At 54.3% G+C, this 21507-nt stretch overlaps 1 protein-coding gene across 5 annotated transcripts in view; it reads left to right on the top strand.

Annotated features, from left to right (window-relative positions):
• AGRN (agrin) overlaps window positions 1-18090 on the top strand; it is a 127162-nt gene extending 109072 nt beyond the window's left edge. For 3 of the 5 annotated variants that reach the window (XM_052792629.1, XM_052792631.1, XM_052792632.1), the window contains 14 exons: window positions 453-645; window positions 1301-1516; window positions 1779-2008; window positions 2488-2622; window positions 2788-2884; window positions 3316-3480; window positions 3864-3975; window positions 5076-5087; window positions 6438-6554; window positions 6857-7046; window positions 7814-7901; window positions 12511-12735; window positions 13355-13458; window positions 15088-18090. In XM_052792629.1, coding sequence (XP_052648589.1) covers window positions 453-645; window positions 1301-1516; window positions 1779-2008; window positions 2488-2622; window positions 2788-2884; window positions 3316-3480; window positions 3864-3975; window positions 5076-5087; window positions 6438-6554; window positions 6857-7046; window positions 7814-7901; window positions 12511-12735; window positions 13355-13458; window positions 15088-15245 — 2042 coding nt within the window. In that variant the 3' untranslated portion in view covers window positions 15246-18090. The remainder of the gene's footprint in view (window positions 1-452; window positions 646-1300; window positions 1517-1778; window positions 2009-2487; window positions 2623-2787; window positions 2885-3315; window positions 3481-3863; window positions 3976-5075; window positions 5088-6437; window positions 6555-6856; window positions 7047-7813; window positions 7902-12510; window positions 12736-13354; window positions 13459-15087) is intronic. The other 2 variants (XM_052792633.1, XM_052792630.1) reach the window with 1 other exon arrangement.
• Window positions 18091-21507: the final 3417 nt, after the last annotated feature.

The raw sequence follows: 21507 nt of genomic DNA, 5'->3' as shown, positions 1-21507 counted from the left end.
AGTTGAGTTATGAGAAACTGTGTGTACAGCAGAGCTCAGCTGACAGCACAGGGGATGTGATAGCTGGGCATGGAAAGGACCTACAGCGCTGGTCCTTACCTGGGGGGAGCTGATTGGGACACCACTGAAGCTAAGTGCTGGGGGAGCAATACCACAGATCTCTAAAGCCTGGGAGAAGTCTTTGGAGGGCATGCCATCACGAGGGGAGTTGGTTGCTACCAGTACGAGAGTCTGGGAGGCAGTGATGGGATAATTGCAGAGGAGCATGGGCCCAGGGGAGAGAGCGAGCTTCTTTCTGCCATTTTGCAAGAGCTCTCTTTGTTTGTACAGGTAGGAAAATGTTCACAGGTTCATGTCAGGCCTTTATCTGCTCTCTATCCTTCTGTTCCCTCCTCTACTTCATCCCCTCTTCCTTTCTCTACCCCCCTGCCCTCCTCCCCCGGCTCTTGCAGCTATCAGGTACTTCATCCCCAGCTTTGGTGGCAAGTCCTACCTGGCCTTCAAGATGATGAAGGCGTACCACACCGTGCGCATCGCCATGGAGTTCAGGACCGTGGAGCTCAGCGGGCTGCTGCTCTACAACGGGCAGAACCATGGCAAAGACTTCATTTCCCTGGCACTGGTTGGTGGCTTCGTGGAGCTCAGGTGGGTGCCTTTCCCCTCAGCCCTGTGTGGTATGGGGAAAGCAGAGCAGCCGCTCTTGCCAGAATGGTCTTTGCACAACACTGTGAGGGTGCTGGGCTCGAACTCGCAGGCTAAGAAACTGTAGCATCAAATGGACAGCAAGAGGAGGAGCATTTTTTCCAATCTAATAGGAATACTAAGGGGACTCCTTCCCTGTGGCACTTTGTAATAAAGTTAATTCTCTTATTTCGGTTTGAATTTTGAGAAGCTAAAAGGTGTTGGTTTTTTGAGCAAGTGAGAGGTCTTGTTTTGGCGCTGTTTTTGTACTGGAGAAAGCAATGCAGGGGAAAAAAGAAAGGGAGAAAGGCCCCAGAAATCAGAGCTGAAATGATTTTTCCAGTTCCAAAAGCCAAAGGCACAGATTCGGAATGAGGTGAGGTGGAGGGCAGCTCTCTGGCGACTGCAAAGTCCAGACGAGTTCTCAGGCAGTCAGTCCCCATGCTCAGCGGGGGACGGCTGTGTGCTCCGAGTGCAGTCTGGTCCAGAGGTGGGGAGGGAGGTGGGCTCCCGAGTGCTCCCAGCTTCTCCCTGGGATGCGGCGGTCCCCGTGCCTTGGCACAGATGTCACCTTTCTGCAGGGTGACACGGACACAAGCCTCCCCCTCTTCTGCTCCAGGTTTAACACCGGCTCCGGCACGGGAATCATCACCAGCAAGGTCCGTGTTGAGCCTGGCAAGTGGCACCAGTTAGTGGTGAACCGCAACCGCCGCAGCGGCATGCTGTCTGTCGACGGGGAACCCCACGTCAGCGGGGAGAGCCCGACGGGCACCGACGGGCTCAACCTCGACACGGACCTCTTCATCGGGGGAGCGCCGGAGGACCAAATGGCTGCGTGAGTGCGGGCGCCGGACCGCCGTCCTGGGTGTCGCGGCATCTGCTGCGGGCAGAGCATCCGTGGTGGCTGCAGCCCTCTGCCTGCTAGCGGGCTCCAGGCGGTGGCTGGAGGGTCGTTGGGGATTGGGGCTTCTCTGGGCCTTGGGGGGGCCTCTTAACGCCTCGCTGGGGAGCACAGCCTGACCCAGATGCTTGGAGGTCCTCTGCGTTTTTGTCCTCGGGGACAAAACCCCCACCCACTTTGTCCTCTGTCCCCTCAGGGTGGCAGATCGTACCGCGGCTACAACGGGCCTGAAGGGCTGCATCCGCCTCCTGGACGTGAACAACCAGATGTACGACCTGCGGGAGAAAGGCAGCGATGTGCTGTATGGCAGCGGGGTGGGCGAGTGCGGCAACGACCCCTGTCATCCCAACCCCTGCCACCATGGTGGCATCTGCCACGTCAAGGAGGCAGAGATGTTCCACTGCGAGTGTCTCTACACCTACACCGGTACGGGGAGGGGGCTGCGGACAGAGCATTGCTGGGGTTTCTCGTCCCACTGGCTGGCCCTGAGGGATCCCAGAGCCTCTGGGGCTCGTGTTATGAGCTACAGTGGGAAGGGAGGCGGTGTGGAGCGTCAGCAGTGGGTTAGAGGGAGAAGCGTAGGACGAAGCCGCATGCAGTGAAGTCGGTAAATTTAAAATGTAGACCTGTTCGTATGCTCATAAGGCAAGGGCCAGGATCTGTTTGTTCTCATGCACAAAAAAATTTCCCCTTGCGTTTTAGGGGCGTAATCTGGCAAGGGTATCACCTGCCATTTGCGGGGTCCACTGTGGGGGGCTTCTCGGGTCATGGGAACCCAACCTGAGACGGGAGAAAAAGGCTGGCAGGGCATCAGGAGACATCAGAGACATTTGCGTCCGGCCAAATCGTGCCTGATGGCCGTCGGTTTGAGAGGCTGATGTGACAGGCTGCCTTTTCTGCCGCAGGCCCGACGTGTGCTGACGAGAGGAATCCCTGCGACCCTACGCCCTGCCACGTCTCTGCCACCTGCCTGGTGCTGCCAGAGGGAGGTGCCTTGTGCGCCTGTCCCATGGGTCGGGAAGGAGACTTCTGCGAGCTAGGTGGGACGGGAGCTGGCAGAGGAGCGGGTCTGGGGAAGGGGGTGGAACTGAAGGTGCTGATTTCCCCAGCCTGGGTGGCCAGGAGGCTTTGCCTGCTGTGGCTCTGGGGCACTGGCTGAAGCTGCTCTGCCTCCTCTTCCTCACCATTCCCTCGTTTGTGCCCAGTGACAGAGCAGGACCACACCATGCCCTTCCTCCCGGAGTTCAATGGCTTCTCCTACCTGGAGCTGAATGGGCTGCAGACCTTCGTTCCTGACCTGCAGTAAGTGCCAGGGAACGGGAGAGGGGCAGGTGAGCGCATCGCCTGCGTGGCTGACTTGGGGGAGAGAACTTGTGCTCTGAGCCTCGCCTGTCACATGCTGGCTCTCCCTGGAGGTCGTCCCTTTCGCCTGCTGGTGGTTTTGTCCACAGGGACTGGCATCGCCAGAATCCCTGCAGCCAGACTGAGCCGGCACCGTGCCCTGGGTGCTTGGTGTTGCAACAGGCTGGGTAAACAGGCACTGCGGAGCAGCACCCTGAACACGGCAGATGTATCTCTTACCCGGCAAGGGTGCCTTGCAGGGGTGGCTTCTCTCTGCCATACGTGTAGTCCCAGGCAGGCAGAGGTCTTCCAAGGGCTTGGCACACGGGGGCAGAGGAAGAGAGCGTGTGGGCAGGCGGACAGGAGGGTATCCGTAATCCTTCTCTCCTCAGGGACAAAATGTCCATGGAAGTTGTGTTCCTGGCCAAGAACCCCAGCGGCATGATCTTCTACAACGGCCAGAAGACAGACGGCAAAGGGGACTTTGTCTCTCTGGCCTTACACGATGGCTACCTGGAGTACAGATACGACCTGGGCAAAGGGGCAGCTGTGCTCAGGTAGGGTAGGCTGTGGGCTGGGAAACTGCTCGTCGGGGTGGTGGTGGCAACAGAAGCATGGAGGGTCAGCGGTGGCTTTCAGCGTCCAGCGCTGGCTTTGAGCTCCCCTCCCCAGAAAACCATAAAGGAAGCATGGGGGGAACAGGCTTCATAGCAGCCTCAGCTGTTTGCAGGAATGGCTCTTGGTCGGCTGTCCCTCTCCGCCTCTTTCCCAGGCTAATGCTGGGCTGTCTGTGCGGCTGCGAGCTGGGGCAGCCCGAGCCGGTCAAGCTGCGGTGGCCTGGGCAGCCCAGGCTGGTCACGGGAGGTTTAGAGCACTGTGTTTGCAGGTGGTGATGGCAGAGCTCTCACCCTTGTGTCTTCTCCTCCCTTCTCACCGCCAGGAGCAAAGAGCCAGTTCCCCTCAACACGTGGATAAGTGTCTTGTTGGAGAGGAATGGGCGCAAAGGGGTAATGAGGATCAATAACGGCGAGAGGGTGATGGGAGAGTCACCGGTAAGTTGATGGGCCGGGGAGAGGTCTCTGGGCTTTCAGCCCTGCTCCTCTCATGTGTGAAGTGAGCTGAGAAGTTCCCAGGCTCGTGGGCTTTTAATCCCTGTGGTGCGTGTCTTTAAGGCTGGAGGAGGAGTGGGCAAGACCAGGGGAGAAAAGGATGCTGCGGGGCAGAGCTTACCTGCCTCTCCTAGCTGCTCTGCAGCCTGGCCCTGGAGCTGTAGGACAGCAACTGCCCACCTCTTCCAGTTCTTCCTCCCTCCTTGTCCCACACCACACACAGAGCTGCACCGCCTTTGCCAGCGACACGCATGCCCCGATTCTTGGGACCTTGGTTTCGGGGGTGTGTTTGAGCCCTCCTCACACTCATGCACGCACACAGCCCATCCTTTTTTGCAGGTCCTCGACTGTCCCTGTATTGGGGAGGGTACGCGAGGCACCCTTGCAGCCCGTGCTGCCGCTGTGTTGGACCGTGAGGGTTTCAGCCTGTGCCCTTGGTGCTCAGGAGCCCTCCGCAGTGCTGGCTGCGCAGAGAGCTCGGCCGGGAAGAAGTCACGGAGTAGTAAAAGCCCCGTTGCACTGTTGCTGCTGAATCCGTCAGTGCCTCCTCTTCTCTGTTTCCAAGCCGGCAGCTTACCCCTGTGACTTCTCCCTGTCCCCTCTGCACACTTCTGTCTCCGCACAAACAACAGTTCCCTGGGGTTCCGTGGCAGGGCCACTGGCTTTCTTTTCATCTGCCTTTCCAGCGGGGAAGCTGATAATGCAGGAAAAGGCCCAATTGCTGCTGAACTCATCCTTAAGATCCACCTAGAAGTACAGCATCAAATTTATGCAAAAAAGGGATTTCTTCCTCCCCTCACTCTTGTCTTTTCAAGCTTCTCTCCCACCAAAGGTTTCCCCTGGCTGGCAGCGGGGCAGCGGCCCCTCCTGTTGCCTTCTGCGGCTCCCCTTCCCCTTCCCTGGCTACTCCAGGCACTGGTTGCAGCGGTGGTCTTGCAGCCCTGCATGTTATGATGTTACCCACTGATCTCCCTTTTCTCTCTCTCTCTCTCTCCCTTTGATTTTCATTTGTATTTTTCCCTCCCCTGCTGTCTGGATCCCAGAAATCCCGTAAGGTAAAGATAAGTATGACCCACTGCACTTCCATCTCATCTGCCATTGGCACGTTGTTCTTTTTTGTTTTCCATTCAGATCTCAGTGTTTCACCCGCTCCCCTTCCCATCTGACCAAGCAGCTTTAGGATCTCTGTAGATTAGAGACACCCGTTTCCTCTTCCGTCATTAATTTCCAGCCAGTTGCTACATTTTGTTTTGGAAGCATCTCAATTAATCCAGTCATGTTTCTTGTGTTAACTCCACAAAGCATTAGCTAGTGATTCATATAACTGCATCTTCGCCTCGCTGCTGTGCCTCTGGGTCCATCCCAGGTGCTCGGGAAGGGACATCGCTCCTGTTGTGTGCCCAGTGAACCATGTGGCTGAAGACTCACCCGGGACTTTCCGTGCTGTGCAGTTGGGGCTGCAGGGTGACAGCAAGGAGGGAGTCTTTCTCCTCCAAACACACAGCCACATGAGATGCAGGAGAACCTACTCTAGCCATTTGCTGTAGGGGACCTGTAGCAGCTGGATGAGCCCAAGCTGAATCCCTCTGGTATGCGTTTGGGTTTAAACGTTAGCCCTGGTGAGACTGAAGCAGTATTTGTTTACTCGGTTTTGGGGGCCACGCAAAACCAGAGGCCTCCACGCCCAAGAGCATTAGAACAGCATCTCCACAAAACTAAATTCACAGAAAACCTTTAACTTGTGTGCCTGCTGGCAGGCAAGACCTTGCAGCTTGGCATGAGGAGGTTCGCTGGAGGCTCCTTTCTCCCAAGCGCCCTTTACGCAGCCCGGTTTGGTGCCAGATCCATGGAGCTCATCCTCTCCCTGGGCTCGGCAGCGGCTCACCCCGGCAGTGCCGTGGCTGGTGGCCGGCTGCAGGTCCCGGTGGCCGGCCAGGAAGGCAGAGGGTTGCAGGGTGGCTGGCAAGGGCAGGAGCAGTACAGGGAACGGAGGAGAAGGTAGGAACCTGGTCCCAAGTGGGATGCTGAGACCAGCCTGCCCATCTCCTGCCTACCTGCCCGCCCTAGGGCAGGGCTGTCCTGCTTGCTGGACTCCGGCATGCTTTCCGAGGGGCTTTTCTGCTCCTGCCTCTGCAGAGATGGCCGGCGGTATCCCACGCCAGCCCTGCCCCAGGACACAGCCCATGACTTGAGGGAGGAAGGCAGGGAGTGGGGGGGGACAGGCTGGTGTTGCTTGCTTTCCCACCAGCCTGGTTTCTGGTTGTGCACGGGTGCCTGCTCTGCCTGCAGCGCTGCCCTGCTCCCAGCCTCCTCTAGTCCCCACGGAGCTGGGCCAAATGCCCAACTTGCAGCTTAGGGATAGCCTGACATCTTCTCCATCTCACCTTCTTCCCTCTCCTCCCCAGGTGCCTCACACCTTCCTGAACCTGAAGGAGCCATTTTACGTGGGGGGAGCCCCTGATTTCAGCAAGCTAGCTCGAGCAGCCGCCATCTCCACCAGTTTCGATGGAGCGGTGCAGAGGGTAAGGTCCTACCGGGCAGCCTGGGACAGGTATCTGGCTGGGAGATGTGCCATCCGCACTGGCGTCGCTGGAGGATAGGCAGCATGGGTCCATGTGTGCGGGGGGGGGCATACCCAGTTGAAAAGTGGCAGCGGTGGGTGGCAGAAGAGGAGGCGGGCGGGCGTCACAGGAACACATGGGGCTTGGGGCTGGATTTCCATCCATTTCCAGAGGATACTGGCCTCTGTCCCCCCCACCGGCCCCGCAGAGAAGTGGGGCAGTGAAGGCTGACTCTTGCGCTTCCCTTTGCTTGTATCTGCCAGATCTCCATCAAGGGGGTGCCCATGCTGAAGGAGCAGAACATCCGCAGCGCCATTGAGATCTCCCCCTTCCGAGGCCATCCCTGTACCCAGAAACCCAATCCTTGCCAGAACGGAGGCACTTGCAGCCCCCGGCTAGAGAGCTACGAGTGTGCCTGCCAGAGGGGCTTCTCCGGCGCTCACTGCGAGAAAGGTGAGACTGCCAGGGTAGGGCTGGACACGGACCCTCACCCGCTAGCCAGACATGGCAACGAAACTGCTTTGAGGATTAGCTGGTGGCAGCAGGACAGCGCATCACTTAGGCCAAGCCTGAGGTCTTGTCCTCGTGACTGCTGGGAGGGATCCAAGGGGAAACAAGCTGTGGCATTTGCAGGCTGGCACTGTTGTGCAGCTGTGAAGTTGGGGTTATGCCGTTTTGCAGAAATGCAGGCATTACACTGCATGCAGCAGGGCGAATGCTGCTGCCCACGGGTAGATCACCCAGCCCTGTCACCTCCTCCCATCTGATCCTGTTGTACGTTGCTGTGCTCACTTGAAGCAGCCTGGGGCAGGCAAACGTGGTTTAGTGCTGTAGCACATTCACCTGGAGGGCCTGAGCAATGCCTAGCTGCCTCCAGATCAGGGTTTTTTTCCTCCTACCTCCCTGAGTTTAGCGCTTGGGCCATCACCAAGCGCAGGTTTCTCCCCAGCTTCAGCCAGGCAACCAACAAGGCTGCAGATTTCGTAACAGTTGGCTGCAAAACAGGGAGATGGTCCAAACTCACGGGCTCTAAAGCCACAGCAAACCTTTCCAGGGGCTTGCTTAGAGTGCCACAGTGCTGCCATGCCCCAAGGGATGGCAGGTTTGTGCATGCCTTCGTCCTGTTACAAATGCTCAGTGTAAAGGGGGATTTTCCTAGCCTCCAAGGACAGACAGGCCATGCTACATTGCCTGACAGCTCTTCTTTTTCCCACCTCCAGTGATCATTGAGAAGGCTGCTGGAGATGCAGAGGCCATCGCTTTTGATGGTAGGACGTATATGGAGTACCACAATGCCGTGACAAAGAGGTAACTTGGCTGCGGAGCTGAACCAAGGTCAAAAGAAGGAGTTAGGGCTGTTAGGAGGAGGAAGAGCTAGGGTTGAAGAAATCCAAGTACAGCGCGCAAAGAGGGGCAAGCCAGACCGGGGCCGTGAGCAGTCACTTCCAGCCCTTACCTCTAAAGCTCCTTTGTTGGCAGAGGGCTTTCCCCATAACGGCAGCGCCTGGCCAGCTTCAGGTCTGGATGGTCTCGTTCTGCAGCGTTTGGGCCACCTTCTGGGTTAGCATAGTCTGGTTTGGGAGCGGGCTGAAGCTGGCTGAGTGCACCCCATGAAGATGGTTCACGTGGCCTGTGCCCTGCTCCTGGCTGGTGCCTTTCTTTGCCCACGTCCTCAGGAATGGGTTGTGGGCTGGGTGAGCTGTGCTGAGGGGAGAGGTAGCTCTGCCTGTGGTTTCATTTATGCCTGTCTGCCAGCTCCTTTGTCTGCCTGGCTGTTTGTGCAGCAAGGGTCGGTTCTGCCAGCAGGAACGGGCCGTCGCTGCTGTGGGATCTGGCTAACCTTCTCCGGCATCTGCTCGACCCTGACCCCATGGGCTAGGGGTACGTGTTTGGACCCTGTGGTCTCTGTGGCTGTACTTGTCCCTGGGGCTTCTCTCTCAAGATAAGCAGAGCCCGCTACGCAGCTGCTGACTGAGGTTTTCTTCAGCCTCTGGGCTGGATATTTCTCCTACAGGAGACTCTTGGTCCACTGCAGTCTGGCTCAGTACCCTTCCTCAGCACTGTGCTCCTACAGCCCCCGTGGTTAATTCCCAGCTCCGTGGCACTGGGACAGGGTATTGGATTACGCTCCGTCCATCTGCCTCTTACAACCTCAGGTTCCTTGCTGCCCTAACGCCCTGCCTGGGGAGGGCATCTGTGTCGAGCTGTTGTTTGTCAGTCTCTGTCTGTCCGTCTCTTCTCAATGTCCTTGTTTCTTTGTTTTCAAGCCACCTGACCAATGAGATCCCCGCGTAAGTACAGTCCTCCCTGCTGCCCAGCTCTTCCCTGCAGCCATCTGCCTTCCACCACGTCTCCCATTGCCACCCTGACCACCAGCCCAGCCGCAGGGGAGCGCAGGGCTGGTGTGGGAGGAGGAATACGGGCACTGCCCCAGGGGTCTGTCACGGGCAGGCGTTCCCATTTCGGGGTGAGCAGGACCCAGGTACTGACCGCAGCTCGTTGCGGCTGTACAGGGTCCCAAATCACAGCCAAGATGCAGCAGGAGCTACGCTGCCTGGCTCTGCTGCAGTCAGGCTTTATCCCAGCGGGATGCTACAACTTAGCCTTAGTTTAAGTGGGTGAGCGTAGAGGAGGAAAGTTACCTCGTCCATCAGCGGCAAAGGCACTGGCGATGGAAATAAGGGATGCTAATCCTGCCCTGGTTTTTCCAGTACTGCCGTAGCGAGGAGGCAAAGCTGGGCGCTAGGAGAATGTTCCCCAGTCAGGGGGAACCCCTCACAACGTGCAGTGCAGGCGGGGGGGGGCAGAAGAAGGGCCTGGGCAGGTGAATGGGGAGAAGGGCTTCTTCCCTAGAGCGGGCTTGACAGCTTTGATTTGCTGTCTGTCTTGCTGAGCAGCAGGAGTAGAAGAAAAGCAGTGGTTCATGCGGCCGTATTCCCCACTGTGTGGGGGAGAGTTGGAGAGATACCTGCCTGTCACATCCCCATTTCACCTCATTTTCTACAAGCTGGGGTCAGACAGAGGCTCGGGAGGCCGTTGCGTGCATGCATGCATGCCAACACCTGGAGAGCCACAGAGTCCATCACCTGCATGTTCACTAATAGTTTGGGAGGTGCTGCAGTGTTTTGGAAAGGGCTTTTTAGGAGCCAAGCATCCTCCTAAGCTAGACAGTGCCCTACAGCAACAAAAGGCATGTAGTGGCCTGCACGACAACTCTGCCATGTCCAGAGTGCCCAGCTGTCCCTCTGCACGGACTTGAGCCACATCCCTGCAGATGAGCAGAAAGCTGCTACGTTTGTGTCCTGCCTCTCCCAGTGCTCTGCAAAGGGAAGGTCACCGTTCTCAGCCTTCTCCCCGCCTGAACCAGCCTATTTTGGCTGTGTATGCTCCTTCCTGCAAGGGAGCTTAGCACTTCTCCGCAGATCCTTCTGCCAGGATTTGGCAGCGGCACTCACTAGCCCCGCCAAAGCTGAAGGACCCATTGGGCTGCCCATAAAAAGTAGTTTTTCTGCCTCCAGGCCGACACCGGGGTGTGCCTTGGGCAGGGCTAATGCTCCAATTGCTTCTCTGGGCTCTGCTGGCCATGACATGCCCGTACTTTTTTTTTTTTGAATGTACATTTTTATATATACATCTAGTTAGAGCTGATTGTAATGCCGGGCCTGTAGCCCCTACCGCTTGCAGGCGGTGCCAGCAGGACAGCTGTAATCCTGGGTTTCCCCTTCTCCACGCACACCCTGCTGCCCAAGTGCCCCAAGGCTGACTCAGAGCCCTTACGTGACAATTCCGCTATCTGCCTAGACGGGAGCCCATTCTGCAGCATCCCAAAAAACCAGCCTGAGACCTGCCTGCAGGTCTGCCCGGGAAAGGGTCCTCGTGCAGGGCCGTGGGACCAAAAGCTCCCTTCTCCCAGCAGTGCTGCCCTCTGTCCTGTCCTGGGATACACATCCCAGCAGGGCAGCGTGGGCGATTAGCAGGAACACTGATAGTCCTGGCCCAGGAGAGCATGGCAGAGTCCCCTCACCGCTGGGACAGGGCTGTATTCACTCGTTGGCATTCTTACGCTCACCCTGGCTAAGCGACAACTTGCAAACTTGCCTCGTTGGCTTGAGGAAACTCGGCTCCAAGTGGCTGAGGCTTTCTGCTCATGCTGGGCGGTTTTCTCAGCTTGGCCATTGTGTAGGGTGAAGAAACGTCGCCGTTGAGCAGGGCTGTGCCCTGTCTGTGAGCGGGGTGGGAGGGAAGGGTCTCCTCCGCTGTCCTGCGCTTATCGCATGCTCCCCTTTCTTACTGCATCTAAGTCCCGAAGCGCTGGACTATCCTGCGGAACCCAGGTGAGTCTGTGCCAGGCTTTCAGCTCTTGTATCTCGTGCTCTGCTGTTGCTGCCTCAGCATGTCTCTGTCTCTGTGTGTGTTCTGTGTGTCTATACCCTTGGCTTTTTATTTATAAGGGATGCAGCTCTGCAGATGATGAGAGTAAACATGAAGGAAGCCCTGTCCTTCCAGCATAGGAACAGCAGCTCCTATGCAGCTCCAGCTCTGGCTCTTGCTCCTGGGGGACCTAGACAGCAAATAGCCGTGGGTGAAGGGAGAGGCTGAGTTGCCTTGACAGTCCAGCCCTCGTCCAGCCCTTTGGACGCAGTGTCCCTTGGGAATAAAAAGCTCTCTGTGTTGCCCATGTTGTCTGGTCTATGTGTGCACATGTGTCAGCAGTATGTCTCGGAGCATCCCAGGAGAATGGATGGCGACTCCATATGCCGATGTCACCTGTTGCCAAGCCCCTTTTGCCTGTTCCAAAAGGGACTGAGCAAAGATGGGGATGCCAATGTGGGGTAAATGCTGTCCTTCCTTCGCTCCGCCCTTAGGAAAAGACACCGTATCTAGGAGAAAGAAGGCTTTGCTGCCTCTATGGACAGTCTCCATCCCCTTCGAACTGCAGGGTGCTCATCATCTCACAGTCCTCAGCCTTTGGGTTCCTGTAGGTCTTTGGTCAAGCAGAGGCAGCGGTAGAGCAAATGCCTCCGAGGCTGATGGCTGTGTCATGATGGTACGGGGAGCCGTGGTCCCCAGGCAGCCCAGCTCTGTACCTCGGATGCTTGCCAGCAGGATGGTCAAACGGTGTTGACCCCAGCTCAGCTGCTGCCCGCAGATCTCCTGATCTGGCCAATAGAGCCCTCTTTGTTCTGACCTCTCTCAAATCAAAGGCAGCTCTGTGGGGAAAACCCTTCTGCTGGCCAGATGGGGGCCAGCCCGGTGCTGTTCACCAGTCCACATAACAGACCTCTTCCTTCAGCGCCTGCATATAAGGAGGCAAAACCAAGACTTGCGTGTCACAGCTTGCAGGGCTTGATGTGTCTGAACTTTATGCTCCATGGAGGGCAAAAGCAAGGGGCTGTAGCCCCATGCTGTGTCTTTGGAGGTTCAAGCTGGATGTTGGGGAAAACACTTCATCCCCAGGAGAACTGTGAAGCCCCTGCTCAGGTCAGCGGGAAGATGGAGGAGCTCCAGTCTTGGTGTTCCCAAGCTCTGCTGGGCAGAGCCACAGCTGCCCTCATGTAGCGCTGGCAATGGTCCTGCTCTGAGCGGGCGCTGGGTTAGAGACCTCCAGAGGGCCATTTCTTTGATCCTGTGGCCTGGTTTAAAGCTTTCCATCTGCTCTCCCCGCCACGCACCAGGCTTTCCGAGCAGGCCTGGGATAATTGCAAAGGCTGCGACCCCTCAAGCGCAGCGGGTAGGGACTGAGACCCCATGCATAGCCTGATGCCAAAGGTCGGTTGAAGGTTGTCCTCGGTGGGTGAACTAGTCGGCTGGGAACAGAGAAGGCTGCTCTGAGGAGCTGACTGGCTGCCTGTTGCTTTTGTAGCCATGTTTCTAACTCTGCTCTTGTCTTCTCCCCTGCTCCCATCTCACCGTCCAGCGAGAAGGCCTTGCAGTCGAACCACTTTGAACTAAGCATCAAAACAGAAGCCACTCAGGGGCTGATCCTGTGGAGTGGGAAGGGGCTGGAGCGATCAGACTACATCGCCCTCGCCATAGTGGATGGCTTCGTACAAATGACCTACGACCTCGGCTCCAAGCCCGTCGTCCTACGATCCACGGTCCCAGTCAACACCAACCGGTGGATTCATATCAAAGCATACAGGTGCGAAGGCGAGCAGGAGGGGAGAGCAGGACCGTGGCAGATTGCTCTGGGCTGGGCAAGCTGTGAACTAGGGAGCCTGAGTCATGGCCGTGGCTCCGTGCCCTGTGATCCCCAAGGGTCACTCCTCTTCTTGGATAATAATAGAGGAGAGGCATGTGGGCAATGCCGCGTTGGAGGGGTGCATGTTGTAACACGCCTGGAAATGTCAAAGGGGCAGGCTCGAGGAGGTACGAAAGGTTCGTGCCTTTTATTTTAGCTGGCTGAGGGTTTGACATTCTGTTCGCGTCGAGCCCGAGCTGTCCCTTTTATTTTTATTGGTGGCAGGAGTGGTGAGCGGATCATGCGGCTGGCATGCCAGGGATTTCTGCTGATGGGTCTGGAGGGCGCGGGAGGAAGCTGTGGTTGACCGCTGGCAGGGGCTGCGGGATGCCCAGGAGATGCTGGAGGGGAGCGCTTGCCGCCGGCTGTGCTACCCGGCCTGACCCCGCTCCTCTCCAGGTGGAGAAGGGCTGACGGTGCCCAGCGTCTAGATTTGGCGTAAAGCAGAGGACAGCTCTGGGTTTTTTCCTCTGAGGTTGCTAATCATCTTGCGTTTCTTCTTCCTTCCCTCCGGGAGCAGGGTACAGAGAGAAGGTTCCCTTCAAGTCGGCAACGAAGCCCCCATTGCTGGCTCTTCTCCGCTTGGTGCGACACAGCTAGATACAGACGGGGCCCTGTGGCTGGGTAAGTCAGCGTGGAAAGGGTGAAGCTCCTCTGCGCCCTTTGCTGGGGGGCTCAGAGCTGGAGCTGGGACGTTGACGCTCCCTCACTTGTTTCAGTGGAACACCTTTGCCTCGCGGGTGACTTTTTGACAAGTTTGACCTAAAAAGTCCCCTGCTTGTTCTCTGCCTACTAGGGCAGGATGCTAGTGACAGCTGAGGGACGAAGGGTTGGCTTTACCAAATGCCAGTCCTTTCCATGTGGCCACGTCCCCTGAAGAGAGCCGTTAGCTGGCCTGCTGCTCTGGATCCCCTGCTGCCGATGGCATGGAGAACCCCCTCCCTCTCCAAACTGGGAGTGCTCCCACCTGCCGAATTCCCTCGCGTGTGGGAGCCTCTCTTAGTTCACGAGCCTCCCAAATGTTGCTTGCTTGGGTAACTCTGGTTCCTAAAAGTGAAATGGCTGAATTGAGAGAAGGGTACTTCTGCCTGAAAATACGTAAATACCCAAATTTTAAATGTTGCTTTATTTGCATAACAGAATAAGCAGATATGCCAGAAGGCGCCCTTGTGTGCAGCAGAGTCAGTTCCATTTGTGTTGACATAAGTATTTTGATCCTGCAGACAGAGTTTGGCCCATTGCATCTATCTCACGCTGCTTGGGGTAGATCTGTCAGCGCAGAGGCTAGATTTGTCCTGTAACAGCTCAAATAGGCGAGAAATCCACCCACCAGTGTAGGATGATTGTGCTTAACTACAACCAGTACTAATCTGAAGTAAGAGGATAGTGAAGTCCTTTTTGGAGCCCGAAGGGGTGACGGAAGGATGCCCAGCGACAGGGGATGCTGCAGGTCCTGGGCTTCGTTCGTCCCTTGAGGAACTTCCATGACTCGGCTCTCCATCTGTAAGTTCAGGAGTGGGCTCCTCCTCAGGCACAGTCCTAGGGTTCATGATTGCGAGGGGGCACAAGGACCACAGAAATCAATGGAGAGACATGTTCATCTGGGGATTTTGATCATCTGTAGTGAAGAAACAGTGAATTAGAATCTATTTACACTTTTTGGAAGCATCTGTTCTTATTTTCCCAGTCCAAGCCCATAGTTTCAGGTCTAACCTGACTTACAAGGAGTTCATATTCAGAAACGTAGCCTTACCTCTGAAAAGACAGTATCCCAGATGCCATTCCTCGTTCTGAAATCAACTTAGAAGTTATGTGGAAGAAGAAGTTTTTCCAGGAGAAATTTTTGCTTGGCTTCCTCACTGGCTCTTCCAAAGGTTTTGTTCGCAATCAGCCCCTCGTAATTTCAGGGCCTGGCGTGAGCCATAGTTGACATTTCAGTAACTGAAATAAAATTCAGTTTGAATTTGGGAGCAACCTCCAAGGAAATGAAGTATTTTAAGTTGAATTGGTATTTTAGAATGCAAGTTACTGTTGTAAGTGTCTTCAGGAAACCTTTATGTATAAGTTGGAACTGGTATTTCTCTGATTTAAGTGAAAATAAATACTGGCCAGGGAAGAGGTTCTCTCCCCATGTTGAGGAGGGCATTCCCAGCAGCACCTGTACTCTGTGTGTGTGCACGTGAGTGTGCTGCTGGCCCGTACAGCAACATGTCCTTTGTCCTCCCACCCGACCTTCTGTGCTTTCTCTTGCAGGGGGAATGGAGAAGCTGAGTGTGGCTCACAAGCTGCCCAAAGCCTACAGCACTGGCTTTATTGGCTGCATAAGGGACGTGATTGTCGACCGCCAAGAACTGCATCTGGTGGAGGACGCTTTAAACAACCCCACGATATTACACTGCTCAGCCAAATAGACCCCCAGGGACCCTTCCTTCTCCTTCCCTCCCTCCTGCCTATTGCTGTAATTATTTTCTATTTTTGTAAACTTATTGCTTTTTATATTTTGGGGGGAGGGGGGAAAGGGAGGGGAGGAAACACCTTTTCTTTTGGGTTATTTGTTCGGTTGCAGTCTATCCAGGTCAGTCAGACTCTAATCAAACAGCAGCAACAAAGAACAAACCTTGAACCAAGTCTCCAAGAAGTGACAGAAGAACTTCCCTATTGCACCTGCATTGTAAATCTTATTCATACTTGAAGCTTCTTTTTGGGTTATTGTTCCCCCTCCTTACTTCTGTTCTTGGGTCGTTGTTCACGCCCGCGGGGGAAAGGATGCTGGTGCTGGCGAGACGTGTGGCCTTCGTGGATTCCCTGCTTTCCCATCTCAGGCCTGGCCCCAAAGTCCTCTCTGCAGTGCTGGCTGAGCAGGGAAGTGGCCATCAGAGAAGTGGGAATTACCACCCTGCTTTGGGGTCTGGCTCTGCCAAGCCTTCTCCTGGCCCTGTGTTCACCCTATCTCCCTCCTCCCTCCCTGCCTCTCACTATAATTTATGTGTGTAAGAATCTCAAGTGCTTTTCTCCTTTATGCTCTGTTAAAATCAGGGATGCCATGCACTGGAAGAGAGACCAAGGTCTGCTCTGAGCAGGCAGAAAAGCATTGCTCTTTGGTTGTCTTATGACTGTTTGCTGGACTGAGAGGTGCTGTGGGGGAAATGTTGATTTCTCTGTCAGCTCTCCTCCTCCTCCTCTTGGACATGTGCAGAAGCAGCTGTGAAACCTCATTTCCACGCTTTGTGTTTATCCAGACGTGTCCTAACCACCTGCTTGCCCTGGCTGCTCTTCCCAAGAGCTTCTGTGTACCAAGCATTGCCCTCCCATGCACCGGTGAGAACTTGCAGCACGTCTTCAAGAGCTGGAAGTGCTCTCCCTCTTCCAGCGCTGTCAAGCGGGCTGTGAGGGCACGGGGACTGGGTCCCTTTTCACTAAAAAAAAATCTGTTGGATGTGTCCTTCCATGACCCATGTCTGTTTTCCAGCCTCCGGGCATGACTTGCCCTCTTTCTACCATGAGGATGCTTGCAGCTGGCCAGCACGTGAATCTCTGTAGAGCTGGTATTAGAGCCTCTCCCAGGAAGAGTAATTGGAGTTTTACCTTTGACTTCAAGTTTTTGCAATGCCCAGTGCAATGCAGGGTCTTCCACGCCACGATCAAAGCTCCTCTGGATACTGCTAGCCCAGCAGCAATAGCTTCAATGGGAATGGGGCGCGAGTCAGCTGTCGAGGCAGTAGTGTTTGGGAGGAGGTGTTTTAAGTATTTTCTTCCTCCGTGCAAATCTTGAAAGCAAATACTGTGGTACCAGTTACAAAGCCAGTATGTGTGTTTCTGAATGAATGTGTGTGTGTGTGTGTGCGCGAGTGTCTGTCAACCAGCACACATTTGCATGCAAACACTGAATCTCCTGTAAGCAGGAGAAGAACAAACGGATTGCAGCTATGAAAGAAATGACCCACTCCATTCAGGTTCCTTCTCCATGGGAAGAATTTACTGATGCTGTGTAGCATCTATGTCCCTTTCCACTACTGGAACACACCTGTGTCCCTTTCCCACCCTGAGATGGCAGCTGGCATTGCTCTGTGTAAAACCAGCTCTATGGAGTGTACAGAATTAATCTGAAGGATCCCGCAAGGTATCAAATATTAATTAATATCCAGGGTACCATCATTTTGCAGTTTTACCCTAACTTTCTAGCACACCTGGTAGTGTACCATTACAAAGTAGTGCACCTTTAAAAATGTTGTTTCTTGGCACTAAATTTGGAAAAGTCAAATTAGTTTTCTCAGGGTGAGCTCTGAACACAGATGTAACAAAGGGGAAGAATGTTGTGTAAAACCACTTGGGTTTCTTTTTTCTTTCTTCTTTTTTTTTTAATTAAAAGAAGTCTACCCCAATCTATGCCTAATCTATTGACATTCCTCTAAAAATCCAGTGGTTACATATTTCACGGGGGGCTGCGCCCGCTGTGGGATGGAGACTCCGCTCTCTGTGTGTGTGGCTCTGCGTGTGTGTGTGGCAATACCACATTTTAAGTGGCTACTGTTTATATAAATTGTGGTTCCTGGTGGGGAGTACTGTGACTGTGTTGTGAAAGGGATGGACTGCTGTATTTTGATCACGAGGTGGATGGAGATAGACAGGGGCTAACTGAGACTGCAGGATGGGGTGGGATGGGAGGGAAGTGTGAGACCTTCGATCTCTGTTTTGAGAACCTGAATTTTAGCTGGGCAATGCAACTGCGTTGGCTGAGACTGAGGGCTGGATGTGCCAACTCCAGAGGGAGAGGGGCATGCACAGAGGAAGCTGCTAATTTTCTAGAATGCCACTGAAATGAAGCCAGGGTCACTGCAAAAAGAACCAACTAAACAAAAACAAAAACTCTGTCTGCTTTTGCTGGGGCTTGGAAATGCCTTAAAACAGGACCTTGCGTCCTCGTTGTCAAGCATCTTGAACCAAGGTCAGATTCAGCAGTGCTCCCTAGGGGCTGTGCACTTAACTTCGGCTTTATTTTTAATAGCATTTATAACATGTATGTACAAAAAAAAAAAAAGACATTGAGGTTTGTTTTTTTTCTGGTTTTGTTTTTTTTTTTGCTTTTTTAAAAAAAAGATGTCCATGTGGCTTCATTTATAGGGTAAATTAATGACCATTGTGAACTGCTGTATGAATTCTGAAGGGCAATGCACAGTAGAGGAGCAGCATGATATAACCATTACTAACTTGTGTCTTTCGTCAATCACCATGAAATAAAGTTTGAAAACTATTAAATATGTTTTTAAGGGGCCTATTGCTTTTTTATTCTTTTTGTACTGTGTGCCTCACGCTTGCTCGCTGGTGTCCGTCTGTCTCCTGGGCAGATACTGTGTGAAGTCAAACCAGTATCTTGCTCTCCGTTTCCCTTAGAACCAGTGGCTCATGCAGGTACCTGCTGTATCTTCTAAATGCGGCCTCTTTATGAATGCCAACCTCGATCCTATCCACCCAGCATTTGCAGGAGGAAGACTCCTGTGTGTCTTTACTTCCCCTCCTCTGTGGCCATCCGAAATGGTTTCACCTATTCAAGTATCCACCAGCTTTTCCTTCTTTGCCATGCCTGCTTTTACCACCTCTTCTTAGGGAGCATTTTCAAAAGAGGCTTTGTATCCCGTTGACTTCGCATCGTGTGGACGAGACTGAAGTGATGCTTCTGTGGCCTGCTTCTCACTGATGGCAGCAGTTTCCCCTGGGGTTTACCCTCTGTAAACTGAGGAGCCATGGAAAATCAGTCGCGAGCATGCAAGCAGGATGTGGTTTGAGATGTACCAGCACCTAAGTTCCTGCTCTAAACGGGTCTTCCCAATGGGGCCTTTCCACCTGGCCAGAGCCCTAGCTCTCTGATCTCTGCAGCTTCATCTGTCTGCAAGAAAAGAAGGTGGGAGGTGGAGAATTTTGTTCAATCAAGAGCTCACGTTCATCCAAGTGGTGCAAAGTGAGAAAAGAACGTGGGTTTCCTGCCGTTCGGGAGGCAGCTAATTTAGCAAATGAAGTCATTCCGTTATCCAGCAATGATGCACATTTGATTGGTGTCTGCACCAGCTCGGTAGGAACTGGCTTTTCAGTGGACAATGAGACGCCGAAGACTCACAATGGCAAACAATGAGGCCAGTGTTAGAACAGCCGCAGGGGTTGCACAACTCACAACTGGGGCCACGTTTTGCTCAAGATCAGCCTCCTGGTGGAGCGTCTTCTTGACAATGACCTTATTATGCCACGACAGGCACGGACTTGCAAAGTCAGTACCTCTTTCGCAGGCGTTTTGCCAGCTTGCTGCAAAGCAGTAGGAGAAAAAGCTATCGTTGTCTTGGCCAGAAGGAAAAGCTGAGCTCGGGCAGCTGGATGGGGTTTGGCTTTTTTTTTACTACAGGCTAGAAAAACCCATTGTGAGGGGAAAGAGGAAGGAAAGAAGGACAGGAGCCACGCTGGGGGCATGCTTGGGCAGGCAGCAAGCATGACTCAGGGGAATGGCCTGGCCCTGCTTTCTGGCAGCCCTTGCCCTGAGAGCAGCCTGCTTAGTGCTCTCAGGAACACACCGAGAGGAAACACAGGAACAGGGAAAGTGATAAAAACAGTAGTAGTGAATATTTCATGTGAAATACTATCTTTTCAAAGCTTTGCACAAACCTTGCTTTGAAGGATAATGGCTAATATTTTACAAATTGAGAGGAATAGAGGGGATGCCACTTGTTCAGGGTCTTTGTTGAAATTAGAGGCAAAGCAGGAATAAAAGATTGAACATTTCAATGGCATCAAGCCAGGCTGCCCAGTCTGCGCTCGCTGGGAGCAAAGGCGAACAGGCGGTGTCTTCAAGAAGGAGAAGGCGGTTGGGGTTGGATGGTCTTACCCGTCCCCAGTTTGCTCTACCCCTAGTCACTGGGAACGGCTAACCCCGACAGCCGGTTGTGAGCCTCTCTCCGTGCCGAGGAGCTTCAGTCCGGGGCTAAAAGCAGCTTACTCCATTCTTAAACCACTGAGCTGGGGATGGTGGGGAAGCCGATGGGGGGGACCCAGGGGAAGTGAAGGGCAGCGGGTGTGTTGCTTTGGAGATGGTGTGAATGGTCTCACAGGGCTGTCCCATGGGATTTTGATCTAGTGTATCACCTTTTACAGTTGCTCGCTTCCTGAGCGCTTAGCTGGTTACTGGGAAGTGAGAGACCGATTAGCTTGCTCGTTCCCGAGGGTGCTGCTGCTAGCCAGGCTGGTGGGAGCTAGTCCTTCGGGAATGTGGCAGACCAGACCTAAATCTCTGCTGGGTGCTGTTTGTGGCCCACATCCCTTTCCCCTGTAGCCCAGGCAAGTGGCTGTTAATAAATCTGGACTCCTCGGCTCCGTGGCTGCTTGGCCCCATTTTGCAGCGTGTATGGTGGGGAGCAGGAACCGTGGATTTCTTTCCCTGCTCTGCTGCTGACGCAGCCTGTGCCTCGGGCTGGTTGCTTCCACTCCCCGCGCTCTCCTCAGCTGCCAGAGCAGCGTAATGATCCATTACCCTCCTCTGTAATGTACCTTTGTGTCTCTGGCTGGGAAAATGTGATTATTCAGAGAGAAAAGGGGCTGCGATATTTGGAAGTAGACAATTTGGCCCATGAACACCGTCTTTCTGGCTCTTCATCAAAGGAGCCTGTCACAGTGTCTACAGTTCGGGGCTATTTAGGTGCCCTGAATTTAGGGGTTGATGGAGCTTTTGCAGCTGTGGCTGGGAGTGCAAACATCTTCCCAAAGCTGAGCAAGCAGCAGTGGTGCTGGGCTGCCTGACCTGCCATCTCTCAGGTGGATGTAACGTGAGGGTCCTGGCTGTTTCTTAGCAAACACGTCCTGGCCCCGTGTGGACCCGAGGGAATGGGACTAGTTCACAGTGTCTGGCCAAAGCGCACCTGGGGGAATTCCCTTCCATCAGACTGGAATCCCAGTAGCTTCCCCTGCGTTCCCAGCACCAGCTGTTGGAGAGCTACGTGTTGTGGCTGTGTCCTGGCACCCAGCTATCCCTTTCCAGCCTGCAAATGAAAGAGCACGCGTGCGAGTCTGTGCTTATATCGATGAACAGTTCAGGAGGAAACGATAAGTGACTTTGAGTAGCACTGGGCTCCTCTGGATGACTGACGCAGCTGAAATGGGATCTTCATAGCTGTCCTCACCGCAGACACTAAAGGCACCTGCGAGCGTTGTTCCCGGAACTTAACATCTTCAGAGACATCTTTCCCCGCAGAAAGTCTGGTGTCTTAACCCAGAGATCAGCCTGGACACGAAGGCTCCTGATGAGCTTCTCCCGAGCCTCCTGTCCCCTGTGACTGCTTCCCCCCTCCAGCAGTGACCACATTTTAGTGGCACTTCAACCCTGTTCTCACCGCGGACCTTCCGTCCTGTCCCCTGGGAATTCTCCAGCCCAGGCACATGCTCTGTAATTGCAAGACAAACGTTACGCTTCCCCAGGAGTGTTGTCACTTTTCCTCTCTCCTAGCCATGCTGCCAGTATTGTCCTGGCTATTAGCACGTGGCATTTCAAGCCACTCTCCCACCCCTGTAGATATTCCCAGGAGAATATATAGGTTAGAGCTAAATATATGCTCTCCTCTGCCTGCAGCAGGAAATGCCTCAGGGCTGGGGCAGGAATATCAAACTCCAGAGCTCCTGAGCAGGGTGCCGAAACCCACT

The sequence above is a fragment of the Harpia harpyja genome, chromosome 7 (genome assembly GCF_026419915.1).
Source record: "Harpia harpyja isolate bHarHar1 chromosome 7, bHarHar1 primary haplotype, whole genome shotgun sequence".
Classification (NCBI taxonomy): Eukaryota; Metazoa; Chordata; class Aves; order Accipitriformes; family Accipitridae; genus Harpia; species Harpia harpyja.
The sequence above is the reverse complement of the archived record's forward strand: the minus strand, read 5'-3'. Positions and strand labels throughout refer to the sequence as shown.